Source organism: Chionomys nivalis, chromosome 25 (assembly GCF_950005125.1).
Source record: "Chionomys nivalis chromosome 25, mChiNiv1.1, whole genome shotgun sequence".
Taxonomy (NCBI): Eukaryota; Metazoa; Chordata; class Mammalia; order Rodentia; family Cricetidae; genus Chionomys; species Chionomys nivalis.
The window spans coordinates 24,885,448-24,902,674 of NC_080110.1; the positions used below are offsets into that span (position 1 = coordinate 24,885,448).

Below are 17,227 nucleotides of genomic sequence, written 5' to 3' on the forward strand. Positions count from 1 at the left end.
AGTCAGATCCCTTGAGCCAGAGCCACTGATCCAGCATTGACAACAGGCAGTCTGGGCCACCTCGACCCACGTTTCTTTGTCTGCACACTGTAGAGATTAGGGTTGTAGAGAGATTCTTAATACAGCTACAAATACTAAAGAAGCTAATCCATATAGTCGCAGGACACAACCTGATACATAATAAGTAATTAATAAGGTAATAATGGTATTTTTATAAAAATTTAATGGTTGAGTGTTTTATGGCATTCAGCTATTATAAAAGATCTCTTCTTGTCCACATTTTCACTTGTTAAGCCCTTTTCTTTCACCCCGCTTTTGATCACTGTGACAGCTGACAGGGCGCTACTGTTTTTAATCTGTGGACACAGATAACAACAGTCAGAGGCACCTTAAGCCCTATTGTTCTTCAAAGAGCTCACCTACCCCGGTATTTTTCCCTAGGACCAGTTTTTCCATAAGCATCCAAATGCTCTATCTTTTCACATACCACAGAACCATAGAGAACCATACCTCATTTCCTCTAATAATTACATTATTAGTTTGCACAATGTTAGTAATTCCAAGAAAAATGCGTGCTGCAAATTTCTGTAAGGCTCTGCGCAGTGACACGGTGCTGGGAGGGTTAGATAAAATGCCAGTGGCTCCTGGCCTCTCATCCTAAGCTATGCCTCCTTGCTTTTTCTGCAAACTAACTTTGTAAAGCCATTCACACGAATGTTCCCATTTTAAGCATCTATGCCCGTTCTCCTTCAGCCATTCTTCAGTCCTGCCTGCCTACCTCCAACACATAAATTGGCTACTTTTTATCTGTATGCTGCCAAGCACTGAGAGTCCTTATGAGACTGGCACTTTGATGGGCACTTCACTTCCATTGTCTCCTAAATCCTTGGCAACACACATTGTTAGCCCCATTTCATAAACAAGACCATGGCTCCAGTCAAGAGACTTATTGCCCATAATGAGGGATGGGATCCAAAGCCCTAGCTCTGTCTGCTGAAGACATGCTACTTTCACTGATGCTCCCTGCCCAGCCTGTGCTTGACACCTCTATAGCACCTGACAAAACAAAGCACTTGATAGGAGCCTTGCCCTGAGCTGGTCTTCTTTCCCTCTACCACTGCTCTCATTGCCTTGAGTGAAAGGATTCCCTCCACCATGATCACCTCTTATAATCCCACTGAGGCGGTTCTGATGGAATTTCTCACTGCGTAATGAAGTACTGAAAAAGAAGAGAAAAGCCCAAATTCTCACTCAGACAAAGGGAGCATGTTTCATTTAATTATTCTCCCTTATCTGAAGTGCTGCAGGACACTTCTGCATTAATTCTGGGCATGTGTGGAGATAACCTACCCTTCAGCCTGACTTCCCACTTTAAAAATCTACATTTCATCCAAGAGACACATATAATAAATCTGCTGTATTAAAAAAAAAAGAGCTCCTTATTTCCTCATTTTCTCTCACTGGCATGACAAGATTGTGGAGCATTAAGTTTCAGAAGAAAAAGGCACAGAAGAAAAAAGAAGTGAAATGGCTCATTCTGGCTTCTCTTCTTCCGCCTGGACCAGAAGCTCCGCAGAGGACAGTAAGGGAGAATGGGAGAGAGGAAGTCAGAGCAAACTGCTAGTAACAACCATCATTCAGGTAAGCAGCCGGGAACTGGAAAGTTTCCCTTTGACTGCCTTGGGTTCTTTCGTCTCATGTCAAGGCACTCATAAACGCCTATTGATTTCCTTCAAAACACGTCTTAAATCACCATGCTTTCAACATTCACTAAATGACTGCTGTGGGCAAGCAACTATGCTATGTACCATGGTGTCATGTGTGTATGTGCGTGACTCCATCAGCTACATACACATATATAGTGCATATATGTTTATTTAACTAGAGACAGTTCTCCTCCTCAAAGTCCTGCAGTCTAGTAACTGAGAACAATGTGCACAATACAACGTAAATTTATTAGACAATCACAGCGAAAGGCCTAGTACAATTCACAAAGATTTGGTGGAGAAGACGAAACTTAAAACTGCCTCGAAGAACAATATGCTTGGAGGAGAGGATATTTCATCCTCTTAGTACAAATATTCTTTCACATTTAAATTCAGTAATTTAATCACAACTTCTATGACAGCTATGTGTGAGAAAGGCAAATGAGCAGTTATGGAATTGCTATTGCAGGATTGAAATTTTCACTTTGTGTGCTCAGCCATGACCCTCTGGTGGGGTTCCAGGACCCCAGTATTCTTCCAAATTATTTGGCATACTTCTTCGTAACATGTAAACCTCACTCTACTTATTTCATTTCCAGTTAGGGTCATTGCTTTTTCTTTCTTCTCTACACTTATCGTCTAAGCCTTCTCTGTTGAATCTGCCTCATTTCTTGCAATTTCACCCAGCATCTTCTTCTGGGTCCCATGTGCTTAAGCAGATGAGCACTAGAGCAGGCATTTGCCTAGAGATAAATGCTAGCTCTGCCACTAGTGAGCTACAGAACCATGGCAAAGACAGATATTTTTTACCTCATTTTCCTCTCATTTGAAATCCAGATACAGTCATTACCATTTTCATCATTACTGCGACAAAATTCTAGACAGATGAACATAGAAGAGGGTTTACTGATTCGGGCCCATACCGCCAGAGCTTCGGAGGGTTTAGTTCACCGTTGCTTGATCCTATACACCTGGATAGAATGTCTCAGAGGTTGGGCTGATAGAACTGGGGTTTCAGAAAGGAACAATGGAAAGAGAATGCAAAAAGGAACTTGAGCAGCACACACACACACACCAACAAAAACAGGCTCCCAGTGACCTTTTACCTCCAAACGGGTCCTTCCTCCTACTTTGCACTTCATCACACTTACCTGTCATATTATGAACCTATTAAAGCATTAATCCATTCACTGTGTCAGAGCCTTCATAATCTGGTTGGATCTAGAAATAATTAATAGATACACCATAGGTGTGTTTCACTTATCTCTTAGGTGTTTCCTAAACTAATGAAGTTAATAAGATTAGCCATCACACAGATTAATGACTCAATGCCCCAAACTGTCAAACAAAGAGATGCTTAGAATGATGCCTTGCAACTAATGAGTGATAAATAAATGATACCTGTGTATATTAGAGAATATTTCTTTGCAAGACATGTTTTTCCCTGTCTTAATAATATTCTGTTATTTTTCTGCCAGGAAAGCAATCTCTCCTGAAGTCTGTCTGCACTGTTAGGTGATAAAAAAAAAATCCAGTATTTACAGGAAAGCATTCATTCTCCCTCCCTGGAACCTCAAGATTGCAGTTCAAAGCATCTGGTGATGTTATCTGTGAAGACTTGAATTGGTACCCGCTCTTGGGATTCTCAAAGCACTCTTCCCTAAGACTTGATGGTCTAATTCTTCATGTATGTGAGCTTCCCCAGATTCTACCACTGAATTTCTCTTCTGCTTAATTTTGCTCAAGTTGCTATCAAATATTTGCAATGAACTAGTTTATACATCAGTCACTTTATTCTAAGGAAAACCCTAGTCTCTTCCTTTCCCCCAGCGCCCCACCTCTCACAAAGAGGTCTCTTTAATTACCTTCTATTTGCCTGTTACCTCCCACCCTTCAAAGCCAATGCTTTCTGAGCTATTATCCATCTTCTTGCTGTTACTCTCTCCTGTTCTGTTCCGGGATCTCCCCTGCCACTGATTTTCCCGTCCTTTATGCAACACTGTGCTGTACCTTTATATTCAGATGGATCAGGCTGAACATTCAGGGGAAGAAGGTACATCAAAAGTACTAACAGTACCGTCTGGGCTCAATCACTGCCACCTACCAATGTTTCTTGACTCTTTATCAGACCAGATGGCTTCCCGTTTTTAAATTCTGCCTTGTACCTCCAAGCGCGTAGCTGGGTTTTTTTATCTGCTACAGGATACTAAAACTCTTTTTTTTAAAAAAGTAAATACTTACCCACCAAAGACCCTGTATATTAACTATCTGGCCAGAGTCAATAGAAAAATTTAAGAATACTGCCCGACCTATCACTCAAAGCCCTAAATCTGCATAAGCCTCTCAGGCATCTGCATGAACTGTTGATTTTTCTTTGATCTTCTTAATTATGACAGATTTTTTTAAATGTAGCCCTTCCCTATTTAACAGAGCAGTGTTGTCTTTAAAATGAAGAAAAGAGTGGTTTTCTATGGTTTTAAGAGACATAGCAGGACAATCTTCAGTGCATATGGGTAGTGATTGGTTTCCGACATTCGCCAGTTCCTCCAGAAATTAAACCTAATCAGGAAAACAGCAGCATGGAACAGACCTAGTGAGTTTCTCTCCTGCCATCTGGTCTGATAAGGAAGTCAAACATTAGTAGGTGGCAGTGGCTAAGGACACATAGTACTAATAGTACTTTTGATATCTCCTCCTTCCACTCTGAATATCGAGCATGATCCATCTGAATACAAGGGCCTCCCAGCAATCTTCAGAAGAGAATTTTTTCTATTTGTTAGCCCTAAATTCAGTCCCTGACATATCAATGTATCTCAACAGTAATTGTGGTATTTCTGAAATTTAACAGTAACTCCTGTTAAGAGTCATTTAGATTTGCCTGACAACAACCTTCAAGTTTGATTGCGTTCCTCATCGTTTGTGAAAGATCAAGGTTTCTGTAATTGCTCATTGGGGTTGCCAACTAGACACACCTGGGGAGGGGGAACCTTGGTGGAAGAATTGCCTCTATCAGATTTCCCCGTGGACGTTAACCAGGTGCAGTCCCTCTGAGTCTTTCTAGAAAAAGTGAAGGAAGAAGGACGCCAACCAGAATCCTCCCCTATCTCTCTACAGAGAGAGAAACAGACCTGGTTGAGCACCAGATGCCCTATCACACACATTATCAGGCATGATTCTGTTGCAACCCCACCCACATTATCTGTGCCAGCGTTAGTGGGCTCTTTCCTTGGCTTTCCCTTAGCTTCTACTGGCCCCCTTAATATATAGATTCTTAAGCCTCAGGGCATTTGATAAATAGTGGATTGTATAACAAAACCCATTAACATCCATCACTGAATTCACCATCAGCCCAAGCCAGTCACCAGGGAATGGAGCTTTGCTGAGGCACACTCCATTATGCTGAGATCCAGTAGAAACCTTGGGGCTGGAGAGTCCTAAAAACCTCTCCATTAACTAGATTTGGCTTGTATGGTCGTCCTGTAGTTTTACTAATACATCCCTCCAGCCTGTCATGCTGTCTGCCACCCAAATATACCTTAGATTTCAACAGCTCACATTTCTTTGAGCAAATCTCTGGTCTGTTCCAAATTTCCCCTATTTTCATGGAAATATTGAAAAAGTTTTAAATTGTTTTGTAAGTTACCATACAAGATAATGTATTTCATTGAGGCATTCATACATGATTTGTTCTATTTGTTCTTTTTCTTCTTCATTCACTTTTCCATCTCCCCTCTAAGTTCCCCTTGACCTCTTTTGCTGGCACCCTTCCTCCACACAATATTCTTCCTTCTGCTCTTATGGCATATACATCTTATTACCTTCTCTGTTCATCCCATCCCTACCTTAAGTCTCTTCTTCCCTTGCTATGGCTCCCTTTCTAGTTTCAACACACACACACACGCACACACACACACAGAATATAGAACACTTATATAGAGAAAACACGGTGACTGTCTTTCTGAGCCTGGCTGACAATGCTTACCCTAATGATTCTCAGTGTTGTGTATTGTCCTGCAAATGTCAAGATTTCATTCTTTATACTTAAGTAAATTCACATTATGTATACATACATTTTCTTTTTCCATTCATATGGGCATCTAGGCTTGTTTAATTTCTGAGGTATTACAACTAGTATAGCAATAACCATGAATAAGCAAGTATTTCTGTAACAAGACCTGGAATCCTTCAGATCCATACTCAGGATTGAGATAGCTGGGTCATATAGTAAGTTACTTTTAGTTTTGTGAGAAACCTCCATACTAATGTCCAGGGTGCATTTCCACCAACTGTGAATAGTGTTGCTCTTTATCAATATTACTCGCTTGTTTTCTTGGTGGCAGTCATTTCAACTAGGGTGAGATGGAATCTCCACGTGGTTCTATGTGCACACTGCACCCACTTTTTTCACTGTATGTTCATTTCTTAATAGATGCTAATGGCTCTGCTTCTTCCACACCAGTGAAATTTCTGGAAGTTCACCAATGCTATCTTTTTACCTCTTAAGTGTTCAAACTCCTAACCTAGCTATAAATCCTGCTCATGCCCCTGCAGAACTGACTGGGTGTCCCAAACCTGGATCAAGCATCTCTCTCATCTAGTCCTAAAACAAATACTCATATGACTTCACACCACCCAGTCAGCCCATGCTCACTCAGTTACCTCCCAGCTCTCACCAGCTGACCAACACTTTGACTTAGCTTCCCCAGTAAAGACAGCAATGATTTCTGACTTTCTGTTTGTTATGATCTGCCTCATTCCTTATGCCTCATACCAGTTTCTTCAGAATCTAGAGTCTGCACTTGATTCCCTTCCTCTTTTGCCACTCAACTGTCTCTGTTCACACTCTTGGCTGACATTTCCCTGCAGAGTTCCCTGCAGGTGACACACCTGCCATTCATCATTTGCTCTTTACATTTCAATATTTATAATAATTACTCCTTGTGAGTTTTCAGTTCCTACACATTAACCTAATAGAAAGATTTTGGAACCCCTTGGCATTGTGACATCTCTCAAGAAATTCATCATTGAGGTGTCCATTAGACTTCTACCAAGCAAGGCCATTTTCTACATATAATAGGAACTGCTGATCTACAAAGGTAAGTGAGAAACAACACAACAAGCAAGATAAAGCGATGAGTGTCAGAAAAGTGGCTGTAAGACATGAACAAACAAATTATTCTAAGAGTACAGAGGAAGAGGAGGATTAGCTCTCCTGGGGTGTGCAGGAGGCTTTGCCTTATGTTCCTGAATATGTTGTATTTTAATTCCTTTGTTACAATTTCTTTTTCTGTGTACCATTGCTACATTTGTAATACAATATAACCAAAATGTCCAATGACGGAGGAGCTTCTATTATTGTTATCATATTTTAAATAAACTACAATACACACTTACACTGCATTAACTGACATATCTCTAATTCACTTATGAACATGAAATCCAATTTTGTTTTCATTAGAAAACTACACAGAATGATAGTACCATATCTGAGGTATATACATGAAATCCCATCTGTGGAAAAATGAGTATCAGAAAGGTGCATTTTTGTACATGCGTATCTCTTTATGGATGTACACATGTTTGCAAACATGTTGTTTATACTTCCTGTTGTTGACAATCTAAAAAAATAAAATTTATATTTTTGGTAAGTATAATAAATTGGTGGTCCAATACCCCTCCTCTAGAAAATCCCTTTCTTGCAGCAGAGGATAGCAATGTTCCTATTTGCCCTATGGGCACTTTAGGCTTGGCATCTGCAGTTGGTTATCTGATGTAAGCAAAGGCATGTGATGTACTCCCATGAGCTTTAGAGTTGATAAGGGTCACTGTAATGACATAGCAATATGCAAAACACACTATTTTGGAGCAAATGAACTCAAGATTCAAGGGAGTCCATTCCCTGAAAAAGATAAAAATAGCAGGTCAGAGTGTACAGGCTTGTAATCCTAGCTCTCAGGAATATAAAGAGTTCAAGGTTAAATTCAGATGCATATCATATTCTAGTCCAGACTGGGCAACACTTGACACCCTACCTCAAAACAAGAGAGGTAGAGACAGAGACAGAGACACACAGAGAGAGGGAGACAGGTACATAGAGTGAGAGAGTATTCTCCAATCTACTTCTGATATATTTCCCTTCTTACTTGATCTTAATTGTTTTATTGCTTGCTGATAACACACACACACACACAACCTCTACACTCATTTTTAATACAATAAATGGATCACTTTAGTCATACATGGCATGCTTCTAAAAGGTTACTGTTGGAAAACGAAAACTCTCATTGGTTACAATGGTGGTCTTCCCCAATGGAAGAGCGTGCCAATTGGTTCTCCAGTACCAAATAGTCACCCCTGAAAACATCTAAACAAACAACATAATACACACTGAATAGGTTACATTTATGATTATATACATATATATACATACACCTGTACATGAAATAAAAACTAATGAAAAAGAGGCCATTAATTTGAGTGGGAGGAGGAAGAGGAATATTAGAGAGTCTGTATGAAGAAAAGGAAATGGAAAAATTTTATAATTGTATTGTAATCTCGAAAATAAAAATACACAGTGATTCTGCATCACAGAACTGTACAGGTCTTCTACCCTAATCATTAGAATCATTCTTGATTATTTAATCCATGTCTTCTCCAAGGTCTCATTTTGCTATTTCATATCCCTCACCAAAATCCTACCATTTTCTCCCTTCAAATGTCTTCCACATCTATATTGTCTTATCCATTTCAACTGTAACTGCTGCTCTACTCCAATTTGTCTTAGTTTAATGAACTTCCAATTGCAAGCTCCTCCTAGTTACATATATTACATGCTGTGTGCAAATCATCAAATAATATATATATCATGTCCCCAACTTTTAACTTTCTAATGGTTCTTACTGTTGACTAAGTGAAATATTAAAGTTTAACCAGCATCAAATCCTTTTGCAATCTAGTAGCAATATGCTGTTTAAACTTAAGAATCACTTCTCCCTTGTAGAATATCGGATTGTCATCTACTTAAATGGGATTACAAGAATGAGTACTATGTTAAGCACTCAAAATTATGATTTTATATTTTATATACTTATTCTTTTATAATATTAATAACTGTGATAGTTTTTAAAGGGAGCTTCAAATTCTATGACACCATTCCCATTGAAAGATACTATTTATGTGTTAGTGTTCCTAGATTTCTAGGGCCTACAAAATAAAACAAATGATTAATAGCTCACATAATTCACCAAAAGCAACACTGTTCAAATTCTTAGAATGAATCAGAAAGAGCACTCAGTGCCTGTCTTGCAAAAGGGGAGGAAGATAAAAAAAAAAGGGGGGAGTGGTGCATGTGATCAATATAATTATTAATAATGGAACAAACAGATCATGTAACCTCTTGGGGGAGGTGGAATCACTATTAACAAGTTCATCAATATGAGACCACCTGCTACACAGGGGCTCTAGTGTCGTGGAGAAACTAATTGTTGGTGGCTCATATGTGAGCACTAATTGAGATCCCATGTGACAGCCAATATTAAGTAGATACACTTAGTAAAGATGCTCTCACTCCTGTCCCATCTATTAAACTATACCCAGGAAGTCAGCTTCTCAAGCTAAGATCCTAGATACTGTGATGTTAAGTCATTATGGGATCAACATTTTTCAAACTCTTGACATCCACAATCCATAAGCATAATTGCTTTACTGCCAACACTAAGAACGACATCTTATTCAGCAGTATAAAGTTGAATCAAATGTTGGAAGTAAAGCCTTGTCATAAAGAAAGTTTAGCAATGTGTAGCATAAGCTTTGGGACTAGACTGTGTGCAACAACTGGAAAAGCCATGGAGATGGCAAGAGTTAGCAGAAACTTGAAGGTCTTAAGAGGTAGGTAGAACATCCCCATTGCCTCAGTGTGTGGGTGCACCCCTCGCAGTCCTGAGTTCCTTGCTCGTGCTCACTCTCCTTCTGTTCCTCCTTTGGATCGTGAGACTTCAGTCCAGTGCTCCAATGTTGGTCTCTGTCTCTGTCTTCTTTCATCGTCTGATGAAGGTTAATATTCAGGGGGATGCTTATATGTTTTTCTTTGGGTTCACCTTCTTATTTAGCTTCCCTAGAATCACGAATTATAGTCTCAATGTCCTTTATTTATGGCTAGAAACCCAATATGAGTGAGTACATCCCATGTGTCAGGCCAGCTGGCCGGGGACTGAAAAAGCATGGGACAAAACCGGTCTCGCTGAACATAATGGACAATGAGGACTACTGAGAACTGAAGAACAATGGCAATGGGTTCTTGATCCTATTGCACGTAATGGCTTTGTGGGAGCCCAGGTAGTTTGGATGCTCACCTTAATAGACCTGGATGGAGGTGGGTGGTCCTTGGACCTCCCACAGGGCAGAGAAACCTGCTTGCTCTTTGGGCTGAGGAGGAAGGAAGACTTGATTGGGGGAGGGGGAGGGAATGGGAGGTGATGGCGGGGAAGAGGCAGAAATCTTTAATAATTAAATAAATTAATTAATAAAAAAAAGAGGTAGGTAGTGAGGACTTGAAGGATAATATTGTAAATATTATTAAAAACTGAATGAGAAGCTGGAGATAGTTCATTGGGTAAGATGCTTTCTATTCTAGCATGAAGACCTTAGTTCACATCCCCAATAGCCACCACATACATGTGTCATACATGTCTGGTTAGCAGAGAAAACTAGATCCCAAAGGCTCACTGGCCAAGCATTCTAGGTGACATGATAATCTCAAAGTTCTGGGAGAGTCCTTGTCTCAAAAGATGAGGAATGTTAGAGGAATACATACAATCTCTGCCCTCCACACCGGCGTGTGTGGATGAGCAAGGCTGTACATCCACTTACACATACATGCACATAGCATACAGTAAAAACTAAGCAGAATAAGAGGAAGTTTTTGTTATATAACAAAGGGTTGCCACTTGACTACCTTAGGTACCAAGAAAAATAAGGAATGTAACTACAGAACTAAATTTGTGCAGCCAAAGAGATTTCTAGGCAAAAAATTTGAAAGTGACAGCTGATTCTTCTCACCGACTGTGGATTTTTTTTACAAAGAGAAGATATGAGCTAAAGAATGAACTGTCTATTCACAACCAAAATTTACAAGAAGAAGTGTAAAGTAGTTAAGATTCTTTGAATTTGAAATGTAAATGCTTTCTCCCTTTTAGCCTCATTAGATGGAAGAAGGTTATTAAAGAACGGCTTCAAGAAAATAATAATAGTACAGATCACCATCATGAAACACAGCCTGAAGCTAAAAGCAAGAGCCCCTGTTCTTTAAACCCTCAGATTCTATTGAAGTAGCACCCCAAGGCTTTTTCAAAAGATAAGTATCTTTCCAAAAATTTTTAAAAAGCTGTCTCATGAAGTCTCTCTGTTAAACAATGAGTATATGAGAACCTTTATTCCACAAAGCCTCAACATAGACAAAGATTTATCCAAAAGACATCTATGGATCTAGAGCTGTCTGAGAGAGTGGCTATAGCCTCATAGCTTAAAAATCTTGATTTTTATTAAGTATACTTGCTTAACTGTAAAGTTACAGAGCCTGTGGAACCCAACTTTGCACATATAAGAATGGAGCTGAAGTTATCCACTTGTAGACACAAACTATTTTGCATTTGGAAAAGAATTTCTTCAGAGGCAAAATTAAAAGACTGAAGAATGAGTTCAAGTGCCAAGAAAACCACCCACAGGGAACAGCAATGAACCATGGCTAAGGAACTGGCAAGACTGACCAGTTGGACTTTAGAACTGCTACAGGCCATTGACTATTTGATCGTCACATTACTTTCTATTCTGGAATACAGATGACTATCATAAACACATTCGAAATTCACCATTGCCTGTGGGTTGTGGGACTGTGGAAGAAAGTCATTTACTTGGTGATCTTTATAACGGGTCTTTTGAGTGATTAGAAGATATGACCAAGAAACCAAAACTGAGTCACCTTGTCTGCACCTGGTTTCCTCTGGCATGTAAGATTGCCGATCTCAAATGTCAGCATGTGTTATTAACAGGCTGATTCCCATTAGAGAGTATATATTCTATGTGGACTGAGTGTAAGCAGTTTGTGAACAGAGAACAGACTGTTAATTTTAAAACAAGAACACAAATTCCTTGGCATTCTTCTCATTAAGATCTGGCGAGGATGTATTCTTGTGTTGAGTCTAGACTATTGTTGATAACTAACATAAGGAAAAAAAACAATGTCATAGAAATAATAAAATGTGACATCAGCAACAGTCTCAGAGAACTATCTTATAGCCCTTTAGGGCACTTACCCTTGGTGTTTTTGCTGGTTAATTTTATGTCAACTTGAAACAGGCTAGAGTCATCTGAGATAGGGGAACCCCAGGTGAGAAAATCTCTCCATCAGATCAAGCTATAAGTAAGCCTGTAGAACATTATTTTAATTAGTGATTGTTGAGGAAAGGCTCAACCTATTACAAATGGTACCATCCCTGGGATGGTGATCCTGGGTTCTGTGAGAAAGCAGGATATGAAAAGCGAACATGAGGTGCAAGTCAGTAAGCAATAAGCCACCATGACCTCTGCCTCAGTTCTTGCCTATGGGTTTCTTCCCAGTTTGAGTTTCTACCTTGGCTTCCCTCAATGGATTGCAACTAATACATAAGCAAAATAAATGTAAAGGATACATAAGCCAAGTAAACCTCCCCCAACTCATGGTGTTCCATCACAGCAATAGAAACCCTGACTAAGACAGTATTCTTCTAAACTACCATGTAAGAAACCAAAGAAAGCAAACCTCCCTTATGCTACCATATTTTAAGCAAGCCGGGGTCATGCAAACACTACACACAAATGCTATGGCACGCAGCCCCAGCTGATATCTCAGGAGACTAATAATAAACCACCAAATAAATATTATTCCAGGTGATTCTGACCCTGGTTGTAAGGCGCCAGTCATCACGTCACCCCATCTGAGATGCGAACAGTACTGAGCAGAGACAGGTTACTTCCACCACACAGTTCAATTCCATACTGCAAAGGCTCTAGACATAATACACTGGATGCATCATGCACATCCTTTTTAGAGTAGTTTGTTTTGCAAGGACAGGAACCAGAGCAGAAAAGTAAGAGAAGTCACACTTTTGGTTTTCAAACAAGAAAACTAGAAAAGGAAGAGGCTAAGTAATGAACCAAGGTCACAGAAAAGCAAGGCACGAACTTGGAAACAGATGTATCTGATGATAAAACCCCTTCTGTAGTCATCCTACCACACCAGTCTCCATGAGGACGTTCCAACAGCTCTGTCTCTTCCTGATAATATTTCCCCAACCAAGCACTCTGTGCGCACAGCATCTGCTTCCCTGGGACCAAATCATCATTCAAGGTCTAACTAACTCCACTCTCCTCCATGAAACACATGCCTGCACAGCAATTGTTAGCAATTTCTTCATCTTCTAGAGGGCTTGGGATTGTATCCTCCAACTGGACAATTGATGAATACTAAATGATGCTAATTCATAACTGGTGAATCTGTTGTTTTCCTTGTGTGCAGTCCCCGATTATCCTCCTGAGTTGTGTTCCTAGAATAAGGCTAAAATCTAATTTTATGCAGGATTGCAGCAGGTAACGCATAACTGAGATGAACTGAGCACAAAAGAATAAAGCGGATCTGGAGAATGTTATCATGAGAAGTAAATGTCAGATGTAAACAAACTGGTCACCACCTAACTTCAGCCCATTGACTTTCTTCAAGGCATAAATCACCACCTTGCACGTTAAATGTGTGAATGATTATTTCCTTTCATTGGAACACTAGATCTCCAGAAGAAACGAAGCTTTGCTCTTTGTGGCTGTATTTCCAGAATCTATCCAGTATCTGTGGTAGCATCCAATCAGCAAATGTCCATTGAATGAATAAATGAATGAGGAAATATTACAGAATACAGATGTGAGTCACATGATATAAGATCTTGCTGTGGGATAACCGTGAATATATGTTGCTGACATTGGTTGATAATAAAAGTTCCTTTAGCCTATAGCAAGGCAGAATAGAGCTAGGTGGAAAAGTCAAGCTCAATACAGGGAGAAAGACAGAGGAAAAATACAGGAGTCGGTGGAGAGGCAAGCCAGGCACCCCAAAAGAAAGATGTCAGCGACTGGTAAAGCCTTGTCCGCATGGCAATATATAGATGAATAGAAATGAGCTAATTTAGATGTGAGAGCTAGTTAGTTAAAATGCATGAACTATAGGTCAAGCAGTTTGTAATTACTGTTAAGGCTCTGAGTGATCATGAAGCAGCTCCAGGATGGGGTAGGACAGAGAAACCTCCATTTACATTTTGGGGGTTCTTAGGAGAAGGCAGAAATTGTTTTATATGCAATCTGTCAATTTGTAAATATTAAACAATTTAAGAAAAAATGACAAGTTTTTTTAAGGGATGGATAAACTCAATGCATTGCAGATTAGGATTAAATACCTAATTTGCATTTGCAGCCCCGTACCAGGGGTATCTTAAACTCTTTATCTTTGTAATTATTTTAAATAGTGTTTTGCAAAGTATAGGCAGTTTGCAAAGCAGAGGACGATGGTCATGATGATGGCTCTAGTGCTCACACCTAGGGCACTGTGAGGTTCAGCTCCATATTATTAATATGCTACCCAAGCTCCTGCCTCATAGCTCAAACACCATTGCTGCAACTTCTGCTCTACAATGACCACCTGGACCTCACACGACAATCCCACAGCCAGGACTCTGAAGCCGACTCTCTTCTCCTCCCATCTGTTAAGGGCTGAGAAATGTCATTCCCAGGTGCCCCCAGTAATAAAGGGAGAAGTCAGTGAGAAGGAAATAGATTGCATTTCGAAGGGGTGACAGAGAAAGCGAGTGGGGTTTCAAGCTATGTTTCCACAGCTGATAAACAGGAGCTTTTTTTACTGACTTGGGGATTTTTACATTATACAGTCTGAAGTTTTCTTTCAGCTGACCTTTCAATTTTTTTACTATTATGTTTTTAGCTTTTCTACACTAAAATTACTAAGCATAAATGATAAAATGCTTCCTGATTACATAGAGATCCCTAACAATAAAAAGTCACATCGAAAGAACTAGAGTGGTTTTTACAAGCAGGTCTTAGCAGCAAGCATAATTATGTAGAACTGAGGACACTTTCACGGTCCTTTAAAGAAAATACACCAGGCTCAAGCACTTCCAGTATACTTCATGCTAGCTGAGCCGCTGTAAGTCAGTCATCAACTTTGGAAGACACAAAAGGAAATGAGATATCCTCATGTTCCTTTTCTGTGTATGGTCCAGTGAGCGTAGACTTGAAATGTCCACAGAAGACATCGACGAGCATATGAGGAATTCAACATTTCAACTTATTGTAAGTCCAGAGAGTAAAATAGCTGCTGGCCCTCTATACTCAGCATTTAGGGTATTACTTTAATGATTACACAGATGAACTCACTCTGGAGTTTTTCAATAATGACATTAATTTTGCATGCAGTTTTTTAAAAAGCAGGTTCCATGGTGGTTTAAATTAAAATTAACTGAGAAAAAGATCTTTTGCCAACACTATTTTTCAAAATGCATGTTATTATAGAGCTGTGAATCCCAACCGATTAAAAACAGAACTTTCTAATCAATTATTCTGTTATGGGCAAGGAAAATGGAATATAGGAGCTATGTAGTGGGAAAGATCACAAGATAAATTCCCTTAAAGGCATGCAGGTGAAGTGGTAAAAAGAGAGTCCCTGGGCACAGAAGAGAAAGGCCAGACCTTGGGGACAAACAGATTTGACTTGTGATTTTTGACTCTTGGAAGGTTACTTAATTTGTTTAAACCCCAATTACTCATGTGGGAAAAGGAGAACCATAATAGCCTTTATAATTAATATGAAATTTAAAATAAATGCTTAGTTATTGTGGAAGAATTGAAATGACGAATAAATTGCTCATTCACCATGGCTTAGCCTAGCATGATACAATGCAATAGAAAAGTGTCTAGAACACTTGGTCTTTACCACGAAGTTAATGCAGACAATGCCTGCACTACCTCACACTACCTAAGAAAAGTAGACGGAATAATTATACAATGAAGGGTGATATCTCTTCTATAAAGTATCTTGGATTTTGGAATATACTAAGTATTATAAGTGCATATAAACATATATTGTAAATGTACAATAAATGCGTGGAAAGGATAAATGCAAAGGTGAAGTTAGGGTTCCCAGTGGAGATGATATCGGAGTGAGTTCTGCTAGAGAGCTTCGATTCTATTCAATATGGTTTACTTCTCAGAGCTGACTAATAGGTAAGTGGAGTTCATTGTATCATTTGGTACATTTTCTATACATTTGAACAAAATTCATAATAGAAAGATACACCAGGAACCAAGAAGTGTTTCAGAAAAGTCAAGTGCTGTTCTAGGCATGCCCAGGCTTGGGGTGGAGAGGAGGAAAGTCAGGGCCCATGAAAACAGGGGACAGAGATGGTTGAAAGAATAGAAAATTGAGTATAGTGGGAGAAAAGTTTCTGTCTCACTTTGAAACAAGGATTACGTTTAACCTCCAATAACTAAAGACTTTGGCTGTGTCAGATGTGAAAGCATTGCAAGTGACGCCTGTGAACCTAGAAATCAGATTACTTTAGAGGGTACACAGGATCCAAAGCAACATTAGGCTGATAATACTTACGACAACCCCACTCTTGGTAGTAGTTTCTCGGTATGTGAAGTTGCAAATCGCCCAGGCTAAATAATACGTGGACATAAGAGGGGTCTGTGAAAAGTGGTCTGTTACCCATCCGTCTTCCTCGAACACAGACGTCTCCACTGGCATATTGGATAGAGACAAGTAGGTGGCTTGATGCTTGATACTGATTTTGAAAGTGGCCTTGTAGATTGGCTCATCGAAACATGGGAACGCCTTCCTGGCATGCGTAGGTGAGAACTGAGTAACACCAAGGAATCTGGGGAGAAGAAGAAGGAGAAGAAAATGAAACGCTGATTGCATGTATTGCTTCAATTAAAGTAATGACTCTATTGCATACCTCAGGTAGCATATTTTGATAAATCTGAAAATACACATTTTTTCCTAAACTATGCTTATATCCATGAATAACATAAAAGTACAGTTCATGTATAATATACTGCCCCAACAATAAGAGTTCTTCAGGGAAGTTTTTGTCTCGATTAAAGTAAACTCTCTAAACCCAGAGCAATGCTTGCTGGATGAAACACTACACTCTACAGAGAAACAACTCATGGGCACTTTGGCAAACACTGAGAAATAATGGCTCTTTTATTGTGCATATCACGTTCTCCCTGAAGCTAGGGCATCCAGTATATAGAGATAATGAGATAGAAATCCAAACACGGTCATTAAATGGGGGGGAGGGGGCTCATAGACCTTCACTGGGAAATATCTATAGCCTCAAATTTGAAAGCATGCAATCTACTTATGTTAAAATAAATGACTTTAATATCTATTAAATCTTGGTCTGAATTCTGCCTCTCAAACT

General features: G+C 39.5%; 1 protein-coding gene across 1 annotated transcript in view; it reads right to left on the reverse strand.

Moving 5' to 3' along the window:
• Trhde (thyrotropin releasing hormone degrading enzyme) overlaps window positions 1-17,227 on the reverse strand; it is a 369,227-nt gene that overhangs the window by 338,667 nt on the left and 13,333 nt on the right. The window contains exon 2 of the mRNA XM_057758096.1: window positions 16,402-16,675. Within this exon, the coding sequence (XP_057614079.1) occupies window positions 16,402-16,675 (274 nt within the window). The remainder of the gene's footprint in view (window positions 1-16,401; window positions 16,676-17,227) is intronic.